The sequence below is a fragment of the Pan troglodytes genome, chromosome 9, assembly GCF_028858775.2.
Source record: "Pan troglodytes isolate AG18354 chromosome 9, NHGRI_mPanTro3-v2.0_pri, whole genome shotgun sequence".
Lineage (NCBI taxonomy): Eukaryota > Metazoa > Chordata > Mammalia > Primates > Hominidae > Pan > Pan troglodytes.
The window spans coordinates 80,467,623-80,490,901 of NC_072407.2; the positions used below are offsets into that span (position 1 = coordinate 80,467,623).

The following is a 23,279-nucleotide window of genomic DNA, read 5'->3' on the forward strand; positions in this document are numbered from 1 at the left end:
AAAATACAGAAAACATGAAGAGCAGCCATAGACAGATCCCTGAAATAGGGAATCATATATATTCACTTCATTACGAAAGACAGATGTGGCTATTATCAGGTATTAGGTAAACATTTAATGTTATGAGGAAAGGTTTCCTGGAGGAAGGAAGCAAGCAAAGAAAACAGACCAATTAATCTTTCAACAGATGAGGTTTCTTGCCATGTGTGATTTTTATTGTGCTTTTTAAAAAACATAGAGAATACTCAGATTTTTTCCAACTAGAGTCTGACCTTCAATTCCACAACTTTCTCAGGACTTTTTTAACGCTGTAATAGTAGTAAGGAGTTAGTCGTCTAACGAATACAGTCTTCCTCAAACCTATTTATCCATCCCCTTTCTTTTGGATCCTAACCCAGTAGAGCAGTTCAGATGAGTGGGATAACAAAACTAAGTTACTCAAGAGATTTACATATAGGTTGAGACCTTGAAAAAGCATCAACTTTTAAAGCATTTCCCCATTAGGAAAAGAAGGCCTCACAAATGGCTAACAGAATATTTTTAAACAATTATGGCTTTTCCAGATTACTATGAAACCCAGTACTATCTGGAGAGAATGAAGCATACAGACATGGTAAAGTCTTTTTTTTTTTTTTTTTTTTAAGTCTGGCAGTACTTTTACTAAAGAAGGAATCATGGAAAACAGGTATGGTTAGTTTAGGAAGTCATTATGGCATATAAATGTATATGTAGGAGTGGCGGTTCAATTAGAAACATGATTCCTTACTTCCCATCTCCAAAACATTCTCTATGTGTTTACAGATTTGTTTCCCAGTTCTCAAACAGCAAGTTAGAATAAAATTATTCAAATAGCTAAATCAAGACCCTTACATAGAAGAGAATCTGAGGAGTAAAATGTGCTTATTCTAAATGCTATCTGATTAGTTTTCTTTCCCCAACTTCATCCTTTCCCTGGCTCAGAGTTTGTCTTTATGTCCTTATAGAAGTCTGCCAATCATAATTGAGAGTAAATAAAGAACACAGATAAGATAAAAATGTAGGACAAGCTGGCCAGGTGCGGTGGCTCACGCCTGTAATCCCAGCACTCTGGGAGGCCGAGGCGGGCAGATCACGAGGTAAGGAGATCAAGACCATCCCGGCTAACACGGTGAAACCCTGTCTCTACTAAAAAATACAAAAAATTAGCCGGGCGTGGTAGCGGGTGCCTGTAGTCCCAGCTACTTGGGAGGCTGAGGCAGGAGAATGGCGTGAACCCCGGGAGGCAGAGCTTGCAGTGAGCCAAGATCGCGCCACTGCACTCCAGCCTGGGCAACACAGCAAGACTCCGTCTCAAAAAAAAAAAAAAAAAAAATTAAAAAAAAATGTAGGACAAGCTTTAAGGGGGAACTCTCTCTTCTCATTTTAACTTTTTAAAAAGCTACTTTCCATAGGGAAAGGTTTGTAAAAATGGGCAAATATCACTGTGGGTTTTTCATGTAAGAGTTCCATTCCTGAAGAACGGGAAGCTCAGAGATAAACTAACAACTTGCTCAAGGACATAGAGAATCTGAGATCCAGTTCTGTCAGGCGCCGAGGCCCAGGGTCTTCACTCTGTTACCATGCAATGACCACCTTTGAGTGCCTTATGCTCAATTTCTCAATTGTGTTTCTTTTAGGTCTGACCAGTACCTGGCTAAGCGCTCCTCTAAGAAATGGTATCGTTCTTCTCTGAGGCCTCCTCCAAAGAGTTCCCCAACTCCAGGAACCAGAAGATCAACAGCAGCAACCTAAGGAAAAAAAAAAATTATTAGCATTATATTTTCAGGTGATTCCAACAGTCAGTTTCTGAAGCAAGTAAACCTTTAACATTTTGGCAATGGCTAATTAACTACCTACCAGAATCTTACTGACTACATACAAATTATAAGTGGACAATTTCCTCTCTCTTGCACCATTTGTGTAGTATACTGAACACAAATGTATTTTCTTCATAAATGTGATAGAAATGTTAATTATAAAAATGTGGATAGTGTTAAAAATTATGAAACATTAAAAATCACCTATCAGCACCAGAAAATTACATTTTTGTGGATTTCCTTTCAAATTTTTTCCCTTATACATTTATAAAGTATAATTACAGATAAAAACTTACCACTTGTCTTACCTAATATTACAAACTAATATTTTTCCTATATTAGTAAAAATACTTCACATTATGTTTTAATAGCTTTAATGTTTAATAGTTTATTGATTAGAATTATAATTAACTGCTTTCCTTTTTAGTTGAACATTTAAGGTGTGTGTATTTTTGTCTGTTTTTTCTTATAATGTGGCAATGAAGAGTTTAATTTGTAGTATTGTTATTAGGACATATAAAATAAATTCTGATTATTAATCAAAGAAGTATAAAATTAAAAAAACAAGATACCATTCTGGAGTTAACAAAATGGAGATGATGGCTGGGCACAGTAGCTCACACCTGTAATCCTAGCACTTTGGGAGGCTGAGGTGGGCAGACTGCCTGAGCTCAGGAGTTCAAGACCACCTTGGGGGCAACATGGTACAACCCCCGTCTCTACTAAAATACAAAAAATTAACTGGGCTTGGTGGTGCATGCCTGTAATCCCAGCTACTTGGGAGGCCGAGGCAGGAGAATTGCTTAAACCCAGGAGGTGGAGGTCACAGCGAGCCAATATTGCACCACTGCATTCTAGCCTGGGTGACAGAGCAAGACTGTGTCTCAAAAAAAAAAAAAAAAAAAAAGGGTGATAAGAAAATAATATATCTGCAAGACTAAGTCTGAAAGAAAAAATATAGGAAAATAAAATAAAGAATACAGATTATAGAATGGATAAGCCAATAAGCTCATATAACTGATACAACTTTTCTGGTCAGCAATTTGGCAACAGATAACCAAACGCCTGAAAAATGCAATATGTTTTGACTCAGCAAGCAGTTCAAGGAACCTATCCTAAGAAAATTAGAGATGCAAAAAAAGATTAACATGCAAGATGTTTATTACAGCATTACTTATGACAAAAAGTTCAAATGTACATCAATAGACTATTAGATAAGTTTTAGACATGGATAGAAGAAAGACTATCATCTACATAATGAGATGTTGTGTTGCTACTGTGATGAGATTACAAGTATTTTAAAATTGTTTTCCTCTTTTATTTTCTTATTTTCTATACTAAACAGGTATTATAGTTTTATAATAGAAAACATCAAAAAACTCTTAGTAAGGGAAAATGATAGCTTAATATTTTAATTTGTATTTCTTCAATTACTAATTAGTATTACTAAATTAATTACATTTCTTCAATTATTAAATTAGTAATATTTAATTTTTCAGGCCGGGTGCGGTGGCTCACGCCTGTAATCCTAACACTTTGGGAGGCCGAGGTGGGCGGATCACCTGAGGTCAGGAGTTCGAGACCAGCCTGGCCGGTTAACCTAGTGAAACCCCCTCTCTGCCAAAAATACAAAAATTAGCCAAGTGCAGTGGCGCATGCCTGTAGTCCCAGCTGTTCTGGAGGCTGAGGCACGAAGAATTGCTTGAACTTATGAGGCGGAGGTTGCAGTGAGCCAAGATCATGCCACTGTACTCCAGCCTGGACGACAAAGCGAGATTTTGTCTGTCTCCCAAAAAATAATTTAAAAAAATTTTTTAAATGTTTATTTGTGGCTGGGCACAGTGGCATGTGCTTGTAGTCTTGGCTACTTGGGAAGCTGAGGTGGGAAGACTGCTTGAGGCCAGGAATTTGAGACCAGCCTGGGCAACACAGCAAGACTCCGTCCCTACAAAATAATTTTAAAATGTTTATTTGCAGCTGGGTGTGGTGGTGCATGCCTGTGGTCCCAACTCCTTGTCAAGCTGAGGCAGGAATATCACTTGAGCCCAGGAGTTCGAAGTTACAGTGAGCCATGATCATACCACCTGTACTCTAGTCTAGGCGACAGGCAAGACATTGTCTCAAAAAAAAAAAAAAAATTTATTTGCTATCTGTATTATTTTGTGACTTTCCTGTCTTTTGGGCAGGTAGACATTTTTAAGCCCAAGAACCTGAAGGTAAAAAACTAAGATTTCATGTAACAAATGAAAAATGAGGAATCCATAAAACACATTTTAATCTTTAAATGTCACACTACATTATAAACATTTTAAAAACTTTGCCTCACTTTGCCATTAAGCCATCCCCTTCCCAGTTTTGATTTAGAAACTTTTGATTGAGATATACTTTATGAATAATCAACAATAAAGAATAATTCAAGATTGTGCCCCCAATGCTGTATACCTTATCCTCATTACTATCATTAAAGACAAAAACATCAGCTCTGACCCTCATCACTAGGCTGAATCAGAGTGAGCGAGAACAGCTATACAATTAATATGGCTGGGCTCTAATCAGGACCCTGCAGTTATCCCTTCTGTCCTCAGAGCAAGGAGGAAGTCTGGTATCTTTATTTCCTGATGTCTCGCTTTTAGATATGGCTAAAATATGATAGGAGTTGAGAGACACATGGTAAAAATTTTGTTCTTTTCTTACCTTCAATCCAGAGTGTTAAATTTAGAATTATAGGCAATCAACTTTGGAAAAGAATAGTCAACCAGTGGCTCTCTGGCCTCTGCTTGAAAATATTTAAAGCCTGAGAAACAGTATCCTTGAAACAGAGCATTCCATCCTTGTTTAGCTCTAAAATTAACTCAAAATGGATTAAAGATTTAAATATAAGATCTGAAATCATAAAACTACCAGAAATAAATATAGAGAAAAAGTTCTATGACATTAGTCTGGGCAATGATTTTTTTGGAGATGACTCCAAAAGCACAGACAACCAATGCAAAACCAGACAAATGAGACAGTATCAAACTAAAAAGTTTCTGCACAGCAAAGGAAACAATTAACAAAGTGAAGAGACAACTCAAAGAATGGGAGAAAATATTTGCAAACCATACATCTTATAAGGGGTTAATACCCAAAATACATAAGGAACTCATACAACTCAACAAGAAAATAACGTGATTAAAAAAAGGTAAAGGAACTGAACAGACATTTCTCAAAAAAAAAAAAAAAAACATACAAATGACTAACAGGTGCAAGAAAAAATGCTCAAAATCACTAATTATTAAGAAAATGAAAAATAAAACCACACTGAGTTATGATTTCACACCTGTTACAGTGTTTTTTTTTTTTCTTCCTACATTTATATTTTTAAATAGAGATGGGGTCTCGCTGTGTTGCTCAGGCTGGACTTGAACTCCTGGGTTCAAGCGATCTCCTGCCTCAGCCTCCTAAGTAGCTGGGATTATAGGCACATGCCACCATCAGGCCCAGCTTTGAATGGCTGTTATAAAAAAGATGAAAAATAAGTTTGGAGAGGATACAGAGAAAAGGAACTCTTATATACTGTTGATGGGAAGGTAAATTAGTACCGTCATTATGAGAAATGGTATGGAAGTTCCTCAAAAACCTAAAAACAGAACATACACCTCAGCAATCCCACTTCTGGGTATATATATCCAGAAGAATAGAAATCAGTATATTGGTGGTGATATCTGCACTCTAATGTTCACTGCAGCATTACTCACAATAGTAAAGATACAGAAACAACCTACCTGCCCATCAACAGATGAATGGACAAATATTGTGTATATATATACACAATAAAATACTATTCAGCCTTAAGAAGGGGGTAAATCCAGTCACTTGTGACACATGGATGAATCCAGAGGATAATGTGCTAAGCGAAATATGCCAACCACAGAAAGACAAATACCACATAATTTCACTTACATATGGAATCTAATAAGCTGAATGAATAGAAATATATAATAGAATGATGGTTACCAGAGGCTGGAGTGGGAAGGAAGGGAACAAAGAGTTGCTGATCAAAGGGTACAAAGTTTCAGATAGACAGAGGAATGGGAGACAGGGGAATGAGTTATTAATCAAAAGGTGCAAAATTTCAGGCAGAAGAATAGATTTTGAGATTTATTACATACAAGGTGACTAGAGTCAACAATACATATTATATATTTTAAAATAACTAAGTAAATTTCAAATGTCTCACTATAAAAATGATAGATAAGTCAGGTGAAGGATCTGCTAATTAGTTTGATTTAATCATACCACATTGTATACACATATCAAAACAGTACATTATACCCCATAACGTTAGAATGTTGCATATACTTATTATATATATGAAACAGTGACTTGTCAGAACCAGACGAAACAAAACAAAAAAGAAGGGACAGGTATATTCAAAACCTATCATTTTCAAGGCTTCAAAATACGAGTGATTCCATGGGACAAGGGTGGGTAGTAATCACTTTTTTTTTTTTTTTTTTGAGACGGACTCTTGCTCTGTAGCCCAGGCTGCAGTGCAGTGGCGCGATCTTGGCTCACTGCAACCTCCGCCTCAGCCTCCCGAGTAGCTGGGATTACAGGCACATGCCACCGTGCCCAGCTAATTTTTGTATTTTTAGTAGAGACGGGGTTTCACCATGTCGGCCAGGCTGGTCTTGAACTCCTGACCTCGTGATCCACCCGCCGCATCCTCCCAAAGTGCTGGGATTACAGATGTGAACCACTGTGCCCGGCAGTAATCACTTTTGATACTTTAAGTACATGTAAAGCTTAAAGCCAGGGTTAGAAAGGTCTACTGCCTCAAAAAGATGCTGGAGAATCAGAGACTATGGAATAACTGGAAGGAGGTAGACCAAATGAGGCTGGTTGCCAGTGATGAGGAAGATGAGGCAATCCTTGGTAAGATGTTCTGCTTTCTCTATGTAGTTCATGAGCATCAAACGAGAGATGTACTTGTTGCTGGATCTTGCTGCTAAGATAACTAAAACAAACAAAAGTCTTCTGGGGATCTTTGCATGCAGATCTAAACCACGTTAATTTTGGATCTTAATTCTTTTAATGCTATGTTTAAAGGAATATAAAAGACTCATATTTATCTTTGATTATAAACTTCCTTTAATATTTGAGTTCAGGAGAGAGTTCACTGTGTAACCACACTGACTTTTCTCTCTGGCTTTCATTTATCTGGAATATCTGCAATTGCACAGTTATAGTTGTGTAACTGGAAGTTTCTAAACCTTTTGAGTCACCTTAAAAAGGTTTTTTTTTTTTTTTTTTTGAGTTGGAGTCTTGCTCCGTCACCCAGGCTGGAGTGCAGTGGTGCGATCTCGGCTCACTGCAAACTCCACCTCCCCGGTTCATGCTATTCTCCTGCCTCAGCCTCCCGAGTAGCTGGGACTACAGGCACCTGCCACCATGCCCGGCTAATTTTTTTGTATTTTTAGTAGAGACAGGGTTTCACCATGTTAGCCAGGATGGTCTCGGATCTCCTGACCTTGTGATCCACCTGCCTCAGCCTCCCAAAGTGCTGGGATTACAGGCGTGAGCCACCGCGCCTGGCCAAGTCACCTTAAAAATCTTATACCATGGTAGGATAGCTACGTTAAAAAAAAAAAAAAAATTTCTCCCAAACTTGCCTTCCTAATTTCCAGTGTACCTAACTGGTTATACACAACTATTGCTGCACTTAGTATAAAATTAAGGTGAAAGTTGTTGTATTAGTCAGGATAGGCTAGGCTAAGCTATAGTCACAAACAACCCCAGAAGCTTACAACCGGGTTTCTCAATCTCAACATTAATAACATTTTTAACTAGATACTTCTTTGCTGTGGAGGCCTCAACTGTGCACTGTGGGATATTGAGAAGCATAACTAGCCTCTACCCACTATAGGCCAGTTATACTCCCCTTGTTGTAACAACCAAAAACATTTCCAGACATTACAAATGTTCCTTGGTGAAGAAAGAGGGGAACATAATAATCCCTGGTTGAGAATCACTAGTTTAAAACAATGAAAGGCCTTTTAAAAACATAGGCCACATGTCCACCCTGGTCTAAAACTGATAGAATAATCTCTTTCTAGGGTACTGTTGGTCTTGGGGCAGATGGGAAAAAGAGCATGTATGACTATGTACTAAAAACATTTGTACAGAAGCAACGTATGTATGTCACTTCTCACATTCCTCGACCAATGCAAGTCATATGACTCAGGTCACATCAATGGGACGGGGAAGCATAATTCCCACTGAGGGAGAAGCACAAACTATATGTGCACATAAAACAGTTTTCCATGTTGCTTTTTCCTCATCTACGTGGACTCTTAAACTTCCACCCTCCCAAACAATCCTTCAATGTTAATTAGAATTAAAGGAAGAACAGTAGTTCTCCTATTTTCTTCCTCTGTACTCTGGGAGATAAACGAATCAGTATGGAAGAACTTATCAAAATAGGCTATTTTCACGGGATAAAAATTTTAGAAGACATCTGGATACAGTCCCACACCACTACTATATCTTTACTTGGTACTAATTTTATGGTATGCAGGAGGAACACATATCATCTTTGTTCTTTCATTGCCTACATGGTCTGAAAATTCACATTCTCTCCAGTGGGTCAGTCTCCTACATGTTTCCTTGACAAGAGTGCAAAGTTGCTTCCCCTCTTAAGATACCTGTATCTTTTGAGCAAAGCATTCCTTTACAATGTCTCATAATTATTTCAGGACCAAATGGTACTATTTCTTTTTCAACAAGGTCAGGTGAACCTCTGAAGAAAAGCCCACAAAAGGCTTGTCTTTTTTTTTTTTTTTTTTCCTGAGACTGAGTCTCACTCTGTCGCCCAGGCTGGAATGCAGTGTTGTGATCTCAGCTCACTGCAACCTCCGCTTCTCAGGTTCAAGTGACTCTCCTGCCTCAGCCTCCGAGTAGCTGGTATTACAGATGCATGCCACCACGCCTGGCTAATTTTTATACCTAATTTTTGTAGTAGAGATGGGGTTTCACCATGTTGGGCAGGCAGGCCTCTAACTCCTGACCTCAAGTGATCTACCCACCTGGGCCTCCAAAGTGCTGGGATTACAGGCGTGAGCCACTGTGCCCAGCCCTTGTTGTCTTTTCTTCCTCCATGTAACATTCTTCTTTTCTCTTTTACTTCAGGTTTAGGTTCCCTTCCACCGTATCAGATTCTAATACTTCCTGTTTTTCTTTTGTAACTATATCCTCCTACCTAGCTAAAGATTCTGCACACTCTCTGAGAAGTTATAATACAGCAGAGTATTCTTCAATTACAAATAAAGACACATTTTGAATACACAGAGTGTACTTTCTTCTGGTATATCAAAAATACTGCATTCTCTAAAGATCACTAGAACAATTCCCTCAAATTTTCACACTCTTTAGTTAGGATTGAAATTCCAGGTAGAATTCTTCTACCTTGCATCTCCCCCTGATAACAACTGGGCTAGTTACTAGAAAAACTACCTCTTTCTCCTGGGTTCTCCTAGAGATAAAAGGTACATAAAGATATAATACAAACACACAGGCAATTACACAAATTTCTTGGAGAAGTAATGACAAAAACTTGATTGTGTGTTTCCCAAGTTATTGGGAGCCGGTTAAGAGTGCAGGCAGGTTGGAAACAAGAAAGTTGGCATTTGCTGGTGATGACAACTTGCCTTTATGGGCAGGCAGGTATGTGGTTTATGGGAGGCTGAGACTGGCTTATAGAGCCAAGGACAATAAAGACAGGAGGAATTAACTTTGATTAGGGAAAGTGGGGAAGGTTCATGAATAAATAAAAAGTGCTACAGCAGAGATTAGATTTTATCATAGCTAACCATAAAGCATTAGGTGCTACAAGAAAAATACAGATAAAGTACCACAAATAATCATATAGACCATGGTCACTATCAAAAGCTCAGATATTGATTGTCTACTAATGGCTCTTCCAGCCAATTCCAGTGTGCTTTTAGAGTACTGCAAAGGTGACTCTGAAATTGAGCAACCATCAATACCCATTTTCTGCCCATTTGGCTGTTGCATGCCAGGCTCTCCAAATAGCCGGACTCTAGAGCACATCTTAAGCAAGCTGGAGCACGTCACGTTTGCCCTGGGAAATGAGCTGCAAGCTTTTGAACTTCCTGTTACGAAGTATCCGTATCTTTTAGTTAGGTGACCAAATACATACTTATTTATGAGTTTCAACTATGATTCTTTTTTTAAATTTTTCAATTTTTTTTTTTTAATTTTTTTGAGATAGAGTCTCACTCTGTTGCCAGGCTGGAGTGTAGTGGTGCGATCTCACTCACTGCAACCTCTGCCTCCCAGGTTCAAGAGATTTTCCTGCCTCAGCCTCCCGAGTAGCTGGGACTACAGGAGCTCGCCACCATGCTCAGCTAATTTTTTATATTTTTAGTAGAGAAGGGATTTCACCATGTTGGCCAGGCTGGTCTCGATCTCTTGACCTTGTGGTCCACCTGCCTCGGCTTCCTAAAGTGCTGGGATTACAGGCGTCAGCCACCGTGTCTGGCCGATTTTTTTTTTTTTTTTTTTGAGACAGGGTCTCACTCTGCCACTCAGGCTGGAGTGCAGTGGTATGAGTGTGGCTCAATGCCGCCTTGACCTCCCAGGCTCAAGCAATCCTCCTAACTCAGCCTCTCTGAGTAGCTAAGATTACAGGCACAGGTTACCACACCAGGTTAATATTATTTTTTTTTGTACAGACAGGGTCTCAATTTGTTGCCCACACTGGTCTCAAACTCCTTGGCTCAAGCGATCTTCCTGCTTCTACCTCCCAAAGTGGTGGGATGACAGGCATGAGTCACCATGCCCAGCTCTATGATTATTTCTAAGATGATAAATAATGGCATAGGAACCCTCCAAATAATTCAGCCTTCCTATATTACTCTTTTTCTTGGAACTTCAATTAACCACAGCCAAAAATCAGCCATAAACTTGAATTTTTAAAAGTCCTTCTGAATGGACAATCGTCTGTACTTTATGGAAAAAGATATAATTCAAAGAGAAAGGAAGGTAGGACCAGAAGATACACATAGTTTATCTGTAGGTCTGGTGGTTACCGGGAGTAATGAGTTACATAATGAACAGGAACCAGAACTAAATCTATCACTAAGGAATTCACTGGTTGCAGAGCAAAACTTCTTTAAAGTTGACCAAATTTGAGCACTTTTGCAACTAAAAATCTCCATTGTGTTTCTATGCATCGTTGGGAGGCTTGAACTAAGCAGAAGGAGTTTAGCTCTGCCGACCTTTTACTCTCCTACACAGGTAACAATGGAGACTGCAGATCATTTTCCTAAGCTTTCCCTAATTCCTCTATTCCTTAACAAAACCAATTCCACTTTGGGTACATCTTGTAGGCCCAGAATGCTCTCTGACACATCTTCCTCCACTTAATATGAGTTTTGATTCTGCTTAAGTCACACAGCTGCAGTGGCATGCTGTCTAGAAATAGTTTGTGTTGGTATTCAAGCTGAACAAACCCTGATTTCTATTTATGACACTCCCTTCTGACTCTTTGATTCCAATCAATGCACTGAAAATAAAACTCAGACCCTGAATTAAAAAAAAAACATAGGCTAGATAGGAACAAGGCTTACAATACATAACCTTGTCCATGCTAAAGCTGAAAGAGGGAAAAAGTTTAATGGCCCTTCCTCTGCCACCTCTCTTCTCACCTATCTCAGTATTTTTAAATATTGATGAAAACCACAAATTGAACGCCTCCTTATTCAGTTTCTCACAGGCTGTTACCAACAATGGGGCAAGGTTACACACTACTATCAGAAGAAAAAGAATGTTCCACAAACCATAGGAAACATGTTTGTGGTTTTTGCTGTAACTGCTGAAATACACGGTATTTTGGCCCTAAAAACAAACTAGGTACAATTAGGAAAGAGGGCTTTCCAGATGTGATGGTGAAGAGATGCAGATGGGCTGCAGGCAACAATGACTGAAAATGGACTTTGGCTACTATAATGGCTAGCCAGTTTTACTACTGCTGCTGTCTGAAAGAGGCAAAAGTCTAACATTTTGCAAAGATACTACTAATGGCTTCAAAGGAATGAAATTCTTACCTTGCTCCCAAACATGTATTCCCTTTCCCTCATGGTCAAGACTGTTTTACCACATTTCTTCCTTCCTTAGTGAGCTCTAAATTTCAAGTGAACCAGAAGAAAACATCAGTTGAGAACTCCACAAAGGTTCACTTATGAGTTCCTCCACTTGAGAGAGGACAACATTTCAGTAAACGGCACCACTCTACTTTTTATAATTAAAGTATGACCTATGGGAATGACTTGTGACTCCTCTCTCTTCCTTATCTTTTCTTTCTAGTTTATTTCATAGACTGATATGGTTTGGATATTTGTGCCCTCCCAATTTCACGTTGAAATGTGACCCTCCAGTATTGGAGGTGGGGCCTAGGGGCAGGTGTTGGACCATGGGGGTGGCCTCCTCATGAATGGCGTTGTGCCATTCCCATGGTAATGGCTTCTTGCTCTATTAGTTCACATGAGAACTGGTTGTTTAAAACAGACTGACATCGCTTCCCTTCTTTCTTGCTCTCTGTTTTGCTGTGTGACATGCCTGTTCCCTCTTTGCCTTTTTGTCATGAGTAAAAGCTTCCTGAGGCCACACCAGAAGCTGAGAAGTTGATGCCATTCTTGTACAGTCTGCAGAACCACGAGCCAAATAAAACTCTTTGTTTTATAAATTACCAAGTCTCAGGTGTTTTTTTTTTTTAAATGTAGCCTCATTCTGTCACCTGGGCTGGAGTGCAGTGGCGTGATCTCGGCTCACTGCAACCTCCACCTCCCGGGTTCAAGCGATTCTCTTGCCTCAGCCTCCCATGTAGCTGGGATTATAGGCACCTGCCACTACGCTCAGCTAATTTTTCGTATTTTTAGTAGAGACAGGTTTCACCATGTTGGCCAGGCTGGTCTCGAACTCCTGACCTTGTGATTTGCCTGCCTTGGCCTCCCAAAGTGCTGGGATCACAAGCATGAGCCACCGTGCCCAGCCAGTCTCAGGTATTTTTTTATAGCAACTTAGAGCAACTCTATTTTAGTAAAAGGGACTAACACACAGACCACTGTTTATTCCTTCAGAATGTTTTAGTTTCATTTCTTTCTCTCCATTTTCACTGTTGAGATTATAAGCAAAAGTCCCATAATTATCTTATGTGTCTTTAATTCCCCCCTTCCCCAATCCATTCTGTATGTCAGGTTAATTTTTTCATCTTGCCAGTATCTTAGAATACATACAATGCCTCTCTGTTTTTTACTGGATAAAGCCCAAGCTATCTGTAACACTCCAAATCTCTCCATAATTGTTCCTATCTTGTCTAGCCATCTTTATCACCCAATAATTCCTTACTCCATTATTTTTATAGCATAGAATTTTAATTTTTAAAGCAATTTTAAAAACATTTGTTCATCTGATTTCCACAACCTGTGATGATACAAGTGTGTAATTCCCTTTTAAAGTAAACTTAAAGTATAAAATATGTGTAAAAAGTACACAAATAACTAGTATACAGTTCTATAAATTTTCACAAACACACCATGAAGCACCATACGGATCAATAAACTGAACAATAGCAGTACCCCAAAAAAGTCCTCCTAAGGTCTTCTTTTAGTTACTACCCCTACCAAAAGTAACCTCTTTCCTGACCTCTATCACCAGAGATTGACTATGATCCCCTGAGAATACTGAGGACAAGAAAGATCAAGTGGTATATCCAGGAACAAAACCCAAGTCTCCTGGCTCTAAGTCCATAGCTCTTCCTGCCACCCCACACAAACTCTTCACTCCCAGAAAGATCAGGATTCTAATGAAGCTGCCATATATGCTGTATTTCTGCCTTTACAGCCTAGCTTCAATACCTGCTAGCGGTGTGATTTTGCATGAGTGACTATACTGCTGCACTGAGAGGTAGCAGCCTCATCTGTAAGAAAGGGATAAAAGTCAATTATTGGCACATACTCGATAAACATTATTGTTTTCTCTTTTGAATGTTTTAACGTTATGCTTGCCACATGGGTACTCAATAATAGGTGTCAACTTGGAACGTCAAAAATTTAATCTTTGTTAATCTTTTCTTCCATTTTCCTCTGTCTACCATGTTTTAAGTAATCTCTTCTCTAATCTTACAAAGTTAATCTTATTTAGTTAAGTGAGACAATATAAATAATTTCTCAACTCCCTAAATGTCTTTTCCTTGCTACTCTTAATAATGAAGATTCCTCGACACTCTTACTCTACCAAAAGACTTAGGAGGCATTTACGTTCACTTTTATCTCAGTTGCTTTAACCAAACTTGTTCAATTAAAACACTGGGAAGACTGAAATGGGAGAAACAGTTTGGTAACAAAACCTGAGAAGTCTGTATCACACACATAAAAGGATTTCTCTTCCCTATGTTCCCTAACTCTACAATTCAAAGTATTAATATAAAATATGTCATGATAAAGAATCTCAAAGTATTTTAAGACAGACTGAAATGGATACTTTCAATTTTGACAAAAATTTCTAGGATTCTCTTTAGTCCTAGATATGGGGAAAACTGGCAATTCCCTTCATCACTATTTCTGTTGGTTTGTGGCTCGAGCTATTTTGATGCAGGTTGGTTAATTAGCCACAGCTCTGGGAAATTTATTGCACACCCCTTGGCTGAGTATTCTCCTTTCTGAGTTGACTTCACAGTATGTACTTTATTGAATGCCCACTAATGCTTACCTTTCTCTGGTTTGCTAAGTAATACTGATATAATTTTGAAAATTAGAACACTACCTGGTGATTGTGGCATCTCATCAAGGACTGAGGGGCAGTCACTTTTTCCTAATTACACATGTGTAGAATAAAAGACTATTCTTCTCTGTGAAGCCACTCCCCCAGCTGAACATCTGCCACCTGGCTTTGAGGGACTTACCTGGAGACCAGCCTCAGAGGCATATGGCATTTTGCATGTTTGCTTAGATTCATTTTCCCATGATCTGTCCCTTTCAAATGATCAAATATGCTCAGTAATTTATAAGTTAGTCTTATCCATGCAAATGAAGAAAAACTTAAGCTACAGGAAATCAGAGAATCTTAGAGAGGTAATACTTTAGAGGTCACTTAATCCAATTCTCTGATTATACAGAGGGAGAAATTGAGGCTGAAAGATCACAGAGACTTGCCTGAGGTGACACAGGTAACTAGTAAGGTATCTAGATTTCAAACCCAGAACCACTCTGCATCCTGTGTACTTTTCAGTACACCACAGCGCATACCTTCATTTCTACTGAGAGGCGGGGAGAAAGGAAGATAAATTATAACTGTAAAAACATACCATTTTACTATTTATTACCCTCTGGCCAAAAGTTACAAGTGTAGATTAGATATTTCCCCATCCTTCTCTTTTGGTTCCCTAAAGAAGGCACCTATGAAACACACCTGTCTTATTTTTTTCAAGACTGCACTGCATCCATTACAGGAACTCTTGCGAACTTACAGCCAGTTATTACAGCCCTACTAAAAGAAACAGAATTTAGTCATCTGGCCCAAAGCTTCTTCCTTCACCAGAAAACAACAAATGAGGGATAGAAGCAGGCACTTCATACAAATGGATTGAAAAGAAATGTACATTGCTAATGTACCAATGTTATTCTCTATGGCTAATGTAACCAGTTTAAATAAATTATATTTGAATAGTTTAGCTCTGAGAAGCTATATACTCTAGTACTGCATAAATTATGGAAGTATGTTAAAGTCCCAGTGTAACGCCTTTAGGGTGTGAGACCACATTACTAGAGAGACTGTGTCATAATGAAGGTTTCCCAGTACTGCTGAAGGTAAGATACTTGTGAGTGCGATCTATGAGAGAACTACCTTTTAAGAAATCTTATGTTATTATGTAACAACACACACACACACACACACACACACACACACACACTGTACTTTATCATAAGATTTTATCAAAATTTAAAGTCAGGCACAGATAAATATTGCATGTTCTCATTCATATGTGGGAATAAAACATTTTTTGAGCTCATGGGAAATAGTAGAACAGTGTGTATCAGGGGCTTGGAAGGGTGGGGAGAGGTTGGTTAGTAGATACAAAATTATAGCTAGATAGGAGGAATGAGTGCTGGTATTCTGCAGCAATATAGGGTGAATACGGTTAACTACAATTTATTGTATATTTTCAAAAAGGTAGATGAGAGGATTTTGAATGTTCACAACACAAAGAAATGAAAAATGTTTGAGGTGACGAATATGCTAATTACCCTAATTTGATCAGTATTATATACATACACCAAAATACCATTCTATATTCCATAAATACATACAATTATTACATGTCAACTAAACATGAAAGGGGAAAAATTTTATTAAAATTCAGAAAGTAGGAAGAGACAACTTCATACTTATTGACTACCTACTTCCTAAAACACAGCTATCTACTTTTCTTATATTACTTGATTTAATCCTCACAACTCCATAATATATTATGGTCTCACTTTTACAGATCAGGAAATTAAGACACAAAGAGATTAGGTGGCATATGTAAAATCACATAGTTTATAATACACAGAGGTGGGGACTTGAACCCAAGAGTGTCTAACTCTATAGCCACTACTTTCCTTTATGCCATGTTGCTACCACTCACAAAATTAAAGATGCTTTTTAGCTTCCCAGCAAATTCACAGCAGATCAACTCACTACTCGTCGACAGTGTGTCTTAAACTTTGTTGGATTTGATTCATTAATCCATTCATCCATCCACCACACGGATACTAGGTGTCCACCACGTCCCAGGCATTACACTAGGAATATACTGATGAATGAAAAAGAAGTTGATACGGTTTTGCTGGGTGTCCCCACCCAAATCTCATCTTGAATTGTACTTCCATAATTCCCACTTGTTGTGGGAGATAACTGAATCATGGGGATATTTTCCCCATACTGTTCTTGTGGTAGTAAGTCTAAGGAGATCTGACGGTGGGTTTTGTTTTTTTTTTTTTTTTTTTTTTTTTTTTGAGATGGAGTCTCGCTCTGTTGCCCAGGCTGGACTGCAGTGGTGTGATCTCAGCTTACTGCAACTCTGCCTACTGGGTTCAAGCAATTCTCCTGTCTCAGCCTCCCGAGCTGGGACTACAGGTGCCTGCCACCATGCCTGGCTACTTTTCGTATTTTTAGTAAAGACGGGGTTTCACCTTGTTGGTCAGGCTGGTCTCGAACTCCTGACCTCAGGTGATCCACCAGCCTTGACCTCCCAAAGTGCTGGGATTACAAGCATGAGCCATGGCACCGGTCAATCTGATGATCTGATGGTGGTTTTTTGTGTCGTTGTTTTTTTTTTTTTTTTTTTTTTAAATTGAGACAGAATTTTGCTCTTGTTGCCCAGGCTGGAGTACAATGATGCAATCTCGGCTCACTGCAACCTCTGCCTCCCGGGTTCAAGCGATTCTCCTGCCTAAGCCTCCCAAGTAGCTGGGATTACAGGTGTGTACCACCACGCCCAGCTAATTTTGTATTTTTAGTAGAGACGGGGTTTCTCCATGTTGGTCAGGCTGGTCTTGAATCCCCTGCCTCAGGTGATCCACCCGCCTCGGCCTCCCAAAGTGCTGGGATTACAGGAGTGAGCCACCGCGCCCAGCCGATCTGATGGTTTTATGAGGGGTTTCCGCTTTCGCTTCTCTCTCATTCTCTCTTGCTGCTGCCATGTAAGAAGTGCCTTTCACTTTCTGCCATGACTGTGAGTCCTCCCCAGCCATGTGGAACTGTGAGTCCATTAAACCTCTTTTTCTTTCCCGTCTTGTGTATGTCTTTATCAGCAGCATGACAATGGACTAATATGGAAGTCCTCACGTCTTTTGACATAGAGGAAGGTGTCATTAATTAAATAGTCATGCACATAGATGTAAAATTACAACTGTTAAAGGTTATGATGGATTAAGAGTTAGTATCTCTGGGTGTGAAACTTAACATGGTACGACTGCAGCATCTAACAGGGGCCTCTGACTCAGACTAGAGGGTCAAGAAAGGTTTCTCTGAGGAAATGGTGATTGAGTATAAATATCAGTAAGCAAAATTATTTAGATGAAGAAGACTGTTCTAGATTGAAGGAATAATATATGCAGAGTCTGAGGTGAGAGAAAGAACTGCACGTCTGAAGACACAGAAGAAGGGTGGTGATGGGAGAGAACAAAGTGGAGTCCCACAGTACAACAGACTAGAGAAGGAGACACAGCCACATTCTACTAGGCATTGTAGGCGACATAAAGGATTTTGGCTTTTATCCTAGGAGCAAAGGGAGGCCACTGAATGGCTTTAAGAAGAGTGACAACATGATTGGGTTAATTTTTTTTTTTTTTTAATGGAGATGGAGTCTCATTATGCTGTCCAGGCTGGTCTGGAACTCCTGGGATCAAGTGATCTGTGCACCTCAGGCTCCCAAAGTGCAGGGATTACAGGCATGAGCAACTGTGCCCAGCCAGGATTTACATTTTATAAAAACTCACACTAAAATGGGAGAACTGATTCAGAAGAGGAAAGAATGGATATATGAAGATCAGTTAGGAGGCTATTAGTCTAGGCAGTATCTTAATCTGAAAAGGTAAAAGAGGAAATGAAGAGAAATGAATGGATGTGAGAGATATTTAGGAGCGCAAAAGTGACAGAACTTAGTCAATGGAGGAAATGAGAAAGGAAGACTTCTGAGATGACTCAGGTATCTGGCATGTACAATTAGATGAATACAGAATATTGAAAGAAGATCAAATTTGCTGGGAGGAGAGGAGAAATCATAGGTTCAATTTTGGATGTGTTGTGTTTGAGATGCCTTTGAGATATGTAAATGGCAGTCAATGAGGCAGTCAATGAGTCAGCCCTCTGTATTCAGAGGTTCTGCATTTGTGGATTCAACCAACAGCAGATTTAAAATATTCAGGAAAAACAAATACATGGTTGTATCTGTAACTAACATGTACAGATTTTTTTCTTGCCATTATTTCCCTAAACAATACAGCATAACAACTATTTACACAGCATTTACATTGTATTAGGTATTATAAGTAACCTATAAATTATTTAAAGTATACAGGAGGATGTGCATAGGTGATACGCATACTACGTCATTTTACATAAGGGGCTCATTAGTATCCTCGAATTTTGCTATCTGAGAGGGGGCTAGTGGGTAGGGTGTCCTGGAACCAATCCCTGAGGATACTGAGGGACGAATGTATATGAGTCTAGAGCTCAGAGAAGAAGTCTGGATTAGAAATAAAAACTTCTGAGAGAATAAACAGTAAGCAATAGATACAGATGAAATAACATGAGGAAAATAAAGACCACCAAGGACTGGGCCTTGAGGAATTCCAACACCTGATGAATAGATAGAAATGGATAAATCTGTACAGGAGACTAAGAAAGAATAAATGCTGAGAAAGGAGAAAAACAGGGATAATGTGATGTCACAAAAGTCAAGGGAGGAGAGGGTTATAAGAATAAAAAAGTCATTAATAGTGCTGATTAGCACTGACCAGCCAAGTAAAATAAAGACTTAAAAGTCTGCTGGATTTAATAACATGAAGATCATTACTGATCCTAACAAGAGCTACTTCAATGGTGTGATAGGGGTGGAAACTACAAAGAAGTAGGAGTATAGAATGAGTGGGAGATGCTGTGCTGGTAAAAAAAAAAAAAAAAAAAAATTCAGTACCCATCCTAAAGTTGTTAAGTTTTGTTTAGGAAAGCAAACTTTCATGCCTGTAAACCAAACACTTTAGGAGGCTGAGGCGGATGGACTGCCTGAGCTCAGTTTGAGACCAGCCTGGGCAACACTGTGAAATCCCGTACCCACTTAAAAAAAAAAAAAAAAAAAAAAAAAAAAAAAAAATTAGCCAGGTGTGGTGGCATGCGTCTGTAGTCCCAGCTACTCGGGAGGCTGAGGCAGGAGAATTGCTTGAACCCGGGAGATAGAGGGTGCAATGAGCCAAGATCATGCCATTGCACTCCAGCCTGGAAGACAGAGCGAGATTCCGTCTTTTAAGAAAAAGAAAAGAAAGCAAGCAAAACTCATTAAGAGATTACAGAATATAGACACAATGCTATAGTTTCGCTAATTCTTTAAATGCAACAAAAATCCAAAAAAGGAAGGCTCAAAGTAGCTGGGTAACCCAGAAAAATCTTTATAGAGAAGAAAATTCTTAAGCAGAGTACTTAAGTACAAAATTGAGTGACTGAAAGATGCTTAATCTAGGGAAATTAAATGAGAAAAATACATGGTGTGTGTGTTGGAGGGGGAGGTGGAATTGGAATGGGCTGGAGTGATGAAAAAAAGCCAACAGATATAGTCTTCTGTTTTGTAATATAGGCTCAATACTAAATTATGTAGGACTAGATAATCTAGGTCCTAATGTCTCCTTTTTGCTGGCAACCTGGGGGCCAATTACACTAGAGGGTTGGTAGAAAAAAGAGAATATAAGAATCATAAATCAATTATGTTGCTCACTAGTTTTGGATGATTTTGTGTGAAAGGTGAGGTGAGTAAAATAAATGGCTAAAAAGTAATTTTATATTATTTGTGATTTTTAGGCAGTTGGAAGAAGTGGAAAAAAACACAGACTTTATAAAACAATCTGCAGTCTAGAAAAAAAATATATATATTTTAGAAATACACTTTAAAGCTAAAGAGAATCAGGTGTGAATACTAACTACTTACTATCTACGTAGCTTTGGAAATGCAATCTATCTCTGCACTCCAGTTTTTCATTTATAAAATGGGGAAACAAGCTTCTAAGCAAAGTTGTTTCTGGATTTAGAGATGAGATGGTAGTGCTTGATTCCTAAGCATCTAGTAAATGGTGGCTAATACAGCTGTATTAATACTAAATGAAAAAACAGGAAATACAGTCAAACAGATAACCCTGTATACCTGACAGGGACATTCTGTTTACTAGTGGGCCCTAATCTACATTTTTGTATATTTATCCACAAATAAGTGAAAAGCATCAGACAGTAAAGTGTAGTTTTTGGGCCTATTTTGAAATCAATATAATCTGTCTCATAGACTTTTACAACTAATAATATTACGTATATAACTATTCAATAAATATTTAGAAAAGTAAAATATATTCTTACTTTATATTATTGCCAACTTTAAAATTTAATTATTTGTTTTTCAGATAGGGGGCTCCCTCTGTCGCCCAGGCTGGAGCACAGTGACACCATTATGGCTCACTGAAGCCTCGAGTTCCTAGGCTCGAGTAATTCTCTCACCTCAGCCTCTTGAGTAGATAGACTACAGGTGCACACCACTACACCTGGCTAATTTATTTTTTGTTGAGATAGGGTCTTCCTATGTTCAACAGGCTGGTCTTGAATTCCTGGTCTCAAGCAATTTTCCCACCTTGGACTACCAAAGTGCTGGGATTACAAACGTGAGCCACTATACCTGGCATGTTATAGCTAATTTTGTAAAAACCAAAAGAATAAAAAAGGCAGGCCAGGTGCAGTGGCTCACGCCTGTAATCCAAGCACTTTGGGAGGCTGAGGAGGGCAGACTACCTGAGGTCAGGAGTTTAAGACCAGCCTGGCCAACATGGTGAAACCCTGTCTCTACTAAAAATACAAAAATCTGATGGGTGTGGCGGCACACGCCTATAATCCCAGCTACTTGGGAGGCCGAGGCAGGAAAATCACTTGAACCTGGGAGGCAGAGGTTGCAGTGAGCTGAGATCACGCCATTGCACCCCAGCCTGGGTGACAAGAGTGAAATTCTATCTCAAAAAAAGACAACTATAGTTAAGGTAAAAAAAAAAAAAAAAAAAAAAAAAAAAAAAAACCACAGGACAAGAAACGGTAAAGGGATGAGAGAGACAAAACAGGCAGACAGAGAAGAGACGGTCAGACAAGAGCTGAGACAGGGAAAATCTGCCTAGACTGCCTGTATCCCTTCGTAGCCCTCCCCTCACTATTTCTATTTGATAGTCCAAACCAAAGCAGTCTAAGCCTCCTCCTGCTCTGCCAAGCCAGCTTTTCCTTTGCCTGACTGTGCAGTGTCCGGAATTGGTGGGTTCTTGGTCTCACTGACTTCAACAATGAAGCCGCGGACCCTCACGGTGAGTGTTACAGTTCTTAAAGGCGGCGCGTCCGGAGTTTGTTCCTTCTGATGTTCAGATGTGTTTGGAGTTTCTTCCTTCTGGTGGGTTCGTGGTCTGGCTGGCTCAGGAGTGAAGCTGCAGACCTTCGCGGTGAGTGTTAACAGCTCTTAAGGCGGCGCGTCTGGAGTTCTTCATTCCTCCCGGTGGGCTCGTGGTCTCGCTGGCTTCAGGAGTGAAGCTGCAGATCTTCGCGGTGAGTGTTACAGCTCATAAAGGCAGTGTGGACCCAGAGTGAGCAGTAGCAAGATTTATTGCAAAGAGCGAAAAAACAAAGCTTCCACAGTGTGGAAGGGGACCCAAGCGGGTTGCCACTGCTGGCTCGGGCAGCCTGCTTTTATTCTCTTATCTGGCCCCACCCACATCCTGCTGATTGGTAGAGCAGAGTGGTCTGTTTTGACAGGGCACTGATTGGTACATTTACAGTCCCTGAGCTAGACACAAAGGTTCTCCACGTGCCCACCAGATTAGCTAGATACAGAGTGTCCACACAAAGGTTCTCCAAGTCCCCACCAGAGTAGCTAGACAGTGTCCACTGGTGCATTCACAACCCTGAGCTAGACACAGGGTGCTGATTGGTGTGTTTTCAAACCTTGAGCTAGATAGAGTGCTGATTGGTGTATTTACAATCCCTTAGCTAGACATAAAGGTTCTCCAAGTCCCCATCAGAGTAGCTAGAAACAGAGTGCCCACTGGTGCATTCACAAACCCTGAGCTAGACAGAGGGTGCTGTTTGGTGTGTTTACAAACCTTGAGCTAGATACAGAGTGCCGATTGGTGTATTTACAATCTCTTAGCTAGACATAAAGGTTCTCCACGTCCCCACCAGACTCAGGAGCCCAGCTGGCTTCACCCAGTGGATCCCACACTGGGGCTGCAGGTGGAGCTGCCTGCCAGTCTCGCGCCATGCGCCCGCACTCCTCAGCCCTTGGGTGGTCAATGGGACTGGGCGCCGTGGAGCAGGGGGCGGCGCTCGTCAGGGAGGCTTCAGCGACACAGGAGCCCACGGAGGGGTGGGGAGGCTCAGGCATGGGGGGCTGCAGGTCCCGAGCCCTGCCCCGTGGGAAGGCAGCTAAGGCCTGGCAGGAAATTGAGCACAGCTGCTGCTGGCCCAGGTGCTAAGCCCCTCACTGCCCGGGGCAGGTGGGGCCCGCCAAGCCCACGCCCACCTGGAACTCGCACTGGCCCGCAAGCACCGCAGGCAGCCCTGGTTCCTGCCCATGCCTCTCCCTCCACACCACCCCGCAAGCTGAGGGAGCCG

General features: G+C 40.0%; 1 protein-coding gene across 4 annotated transcripts in view; it reads right to left on the reverse strand.

The window, feature by feature from the left end:
- The window catches only part of NARS2 (asparaginyl-tRNA synthetase 2, mitochondrial), a 137,994-nt gene that overhangs the window by 5,735 nt on the left and 108,980 nt on the right, over positions 1-23,279 (reverse strand). For 3 of the 4 annotated variants that reach the window (XM_522122.7, XM_009423821.5, XM_009423820.5), the window contains exon 12: positions 1,669-1,766. In XM_522122.7, coding sequence (XP_522122.4) covers positions 1,669-1,766 — 98 coding nt within the window. Of the gene's footprint in view, positions 1-1,668; positions 1,767-11,944; positions 12,021-23,279 lie in introns of those variants that run through there. The other variant, XM_016921701.4, reaches the window with a different exon arrangement.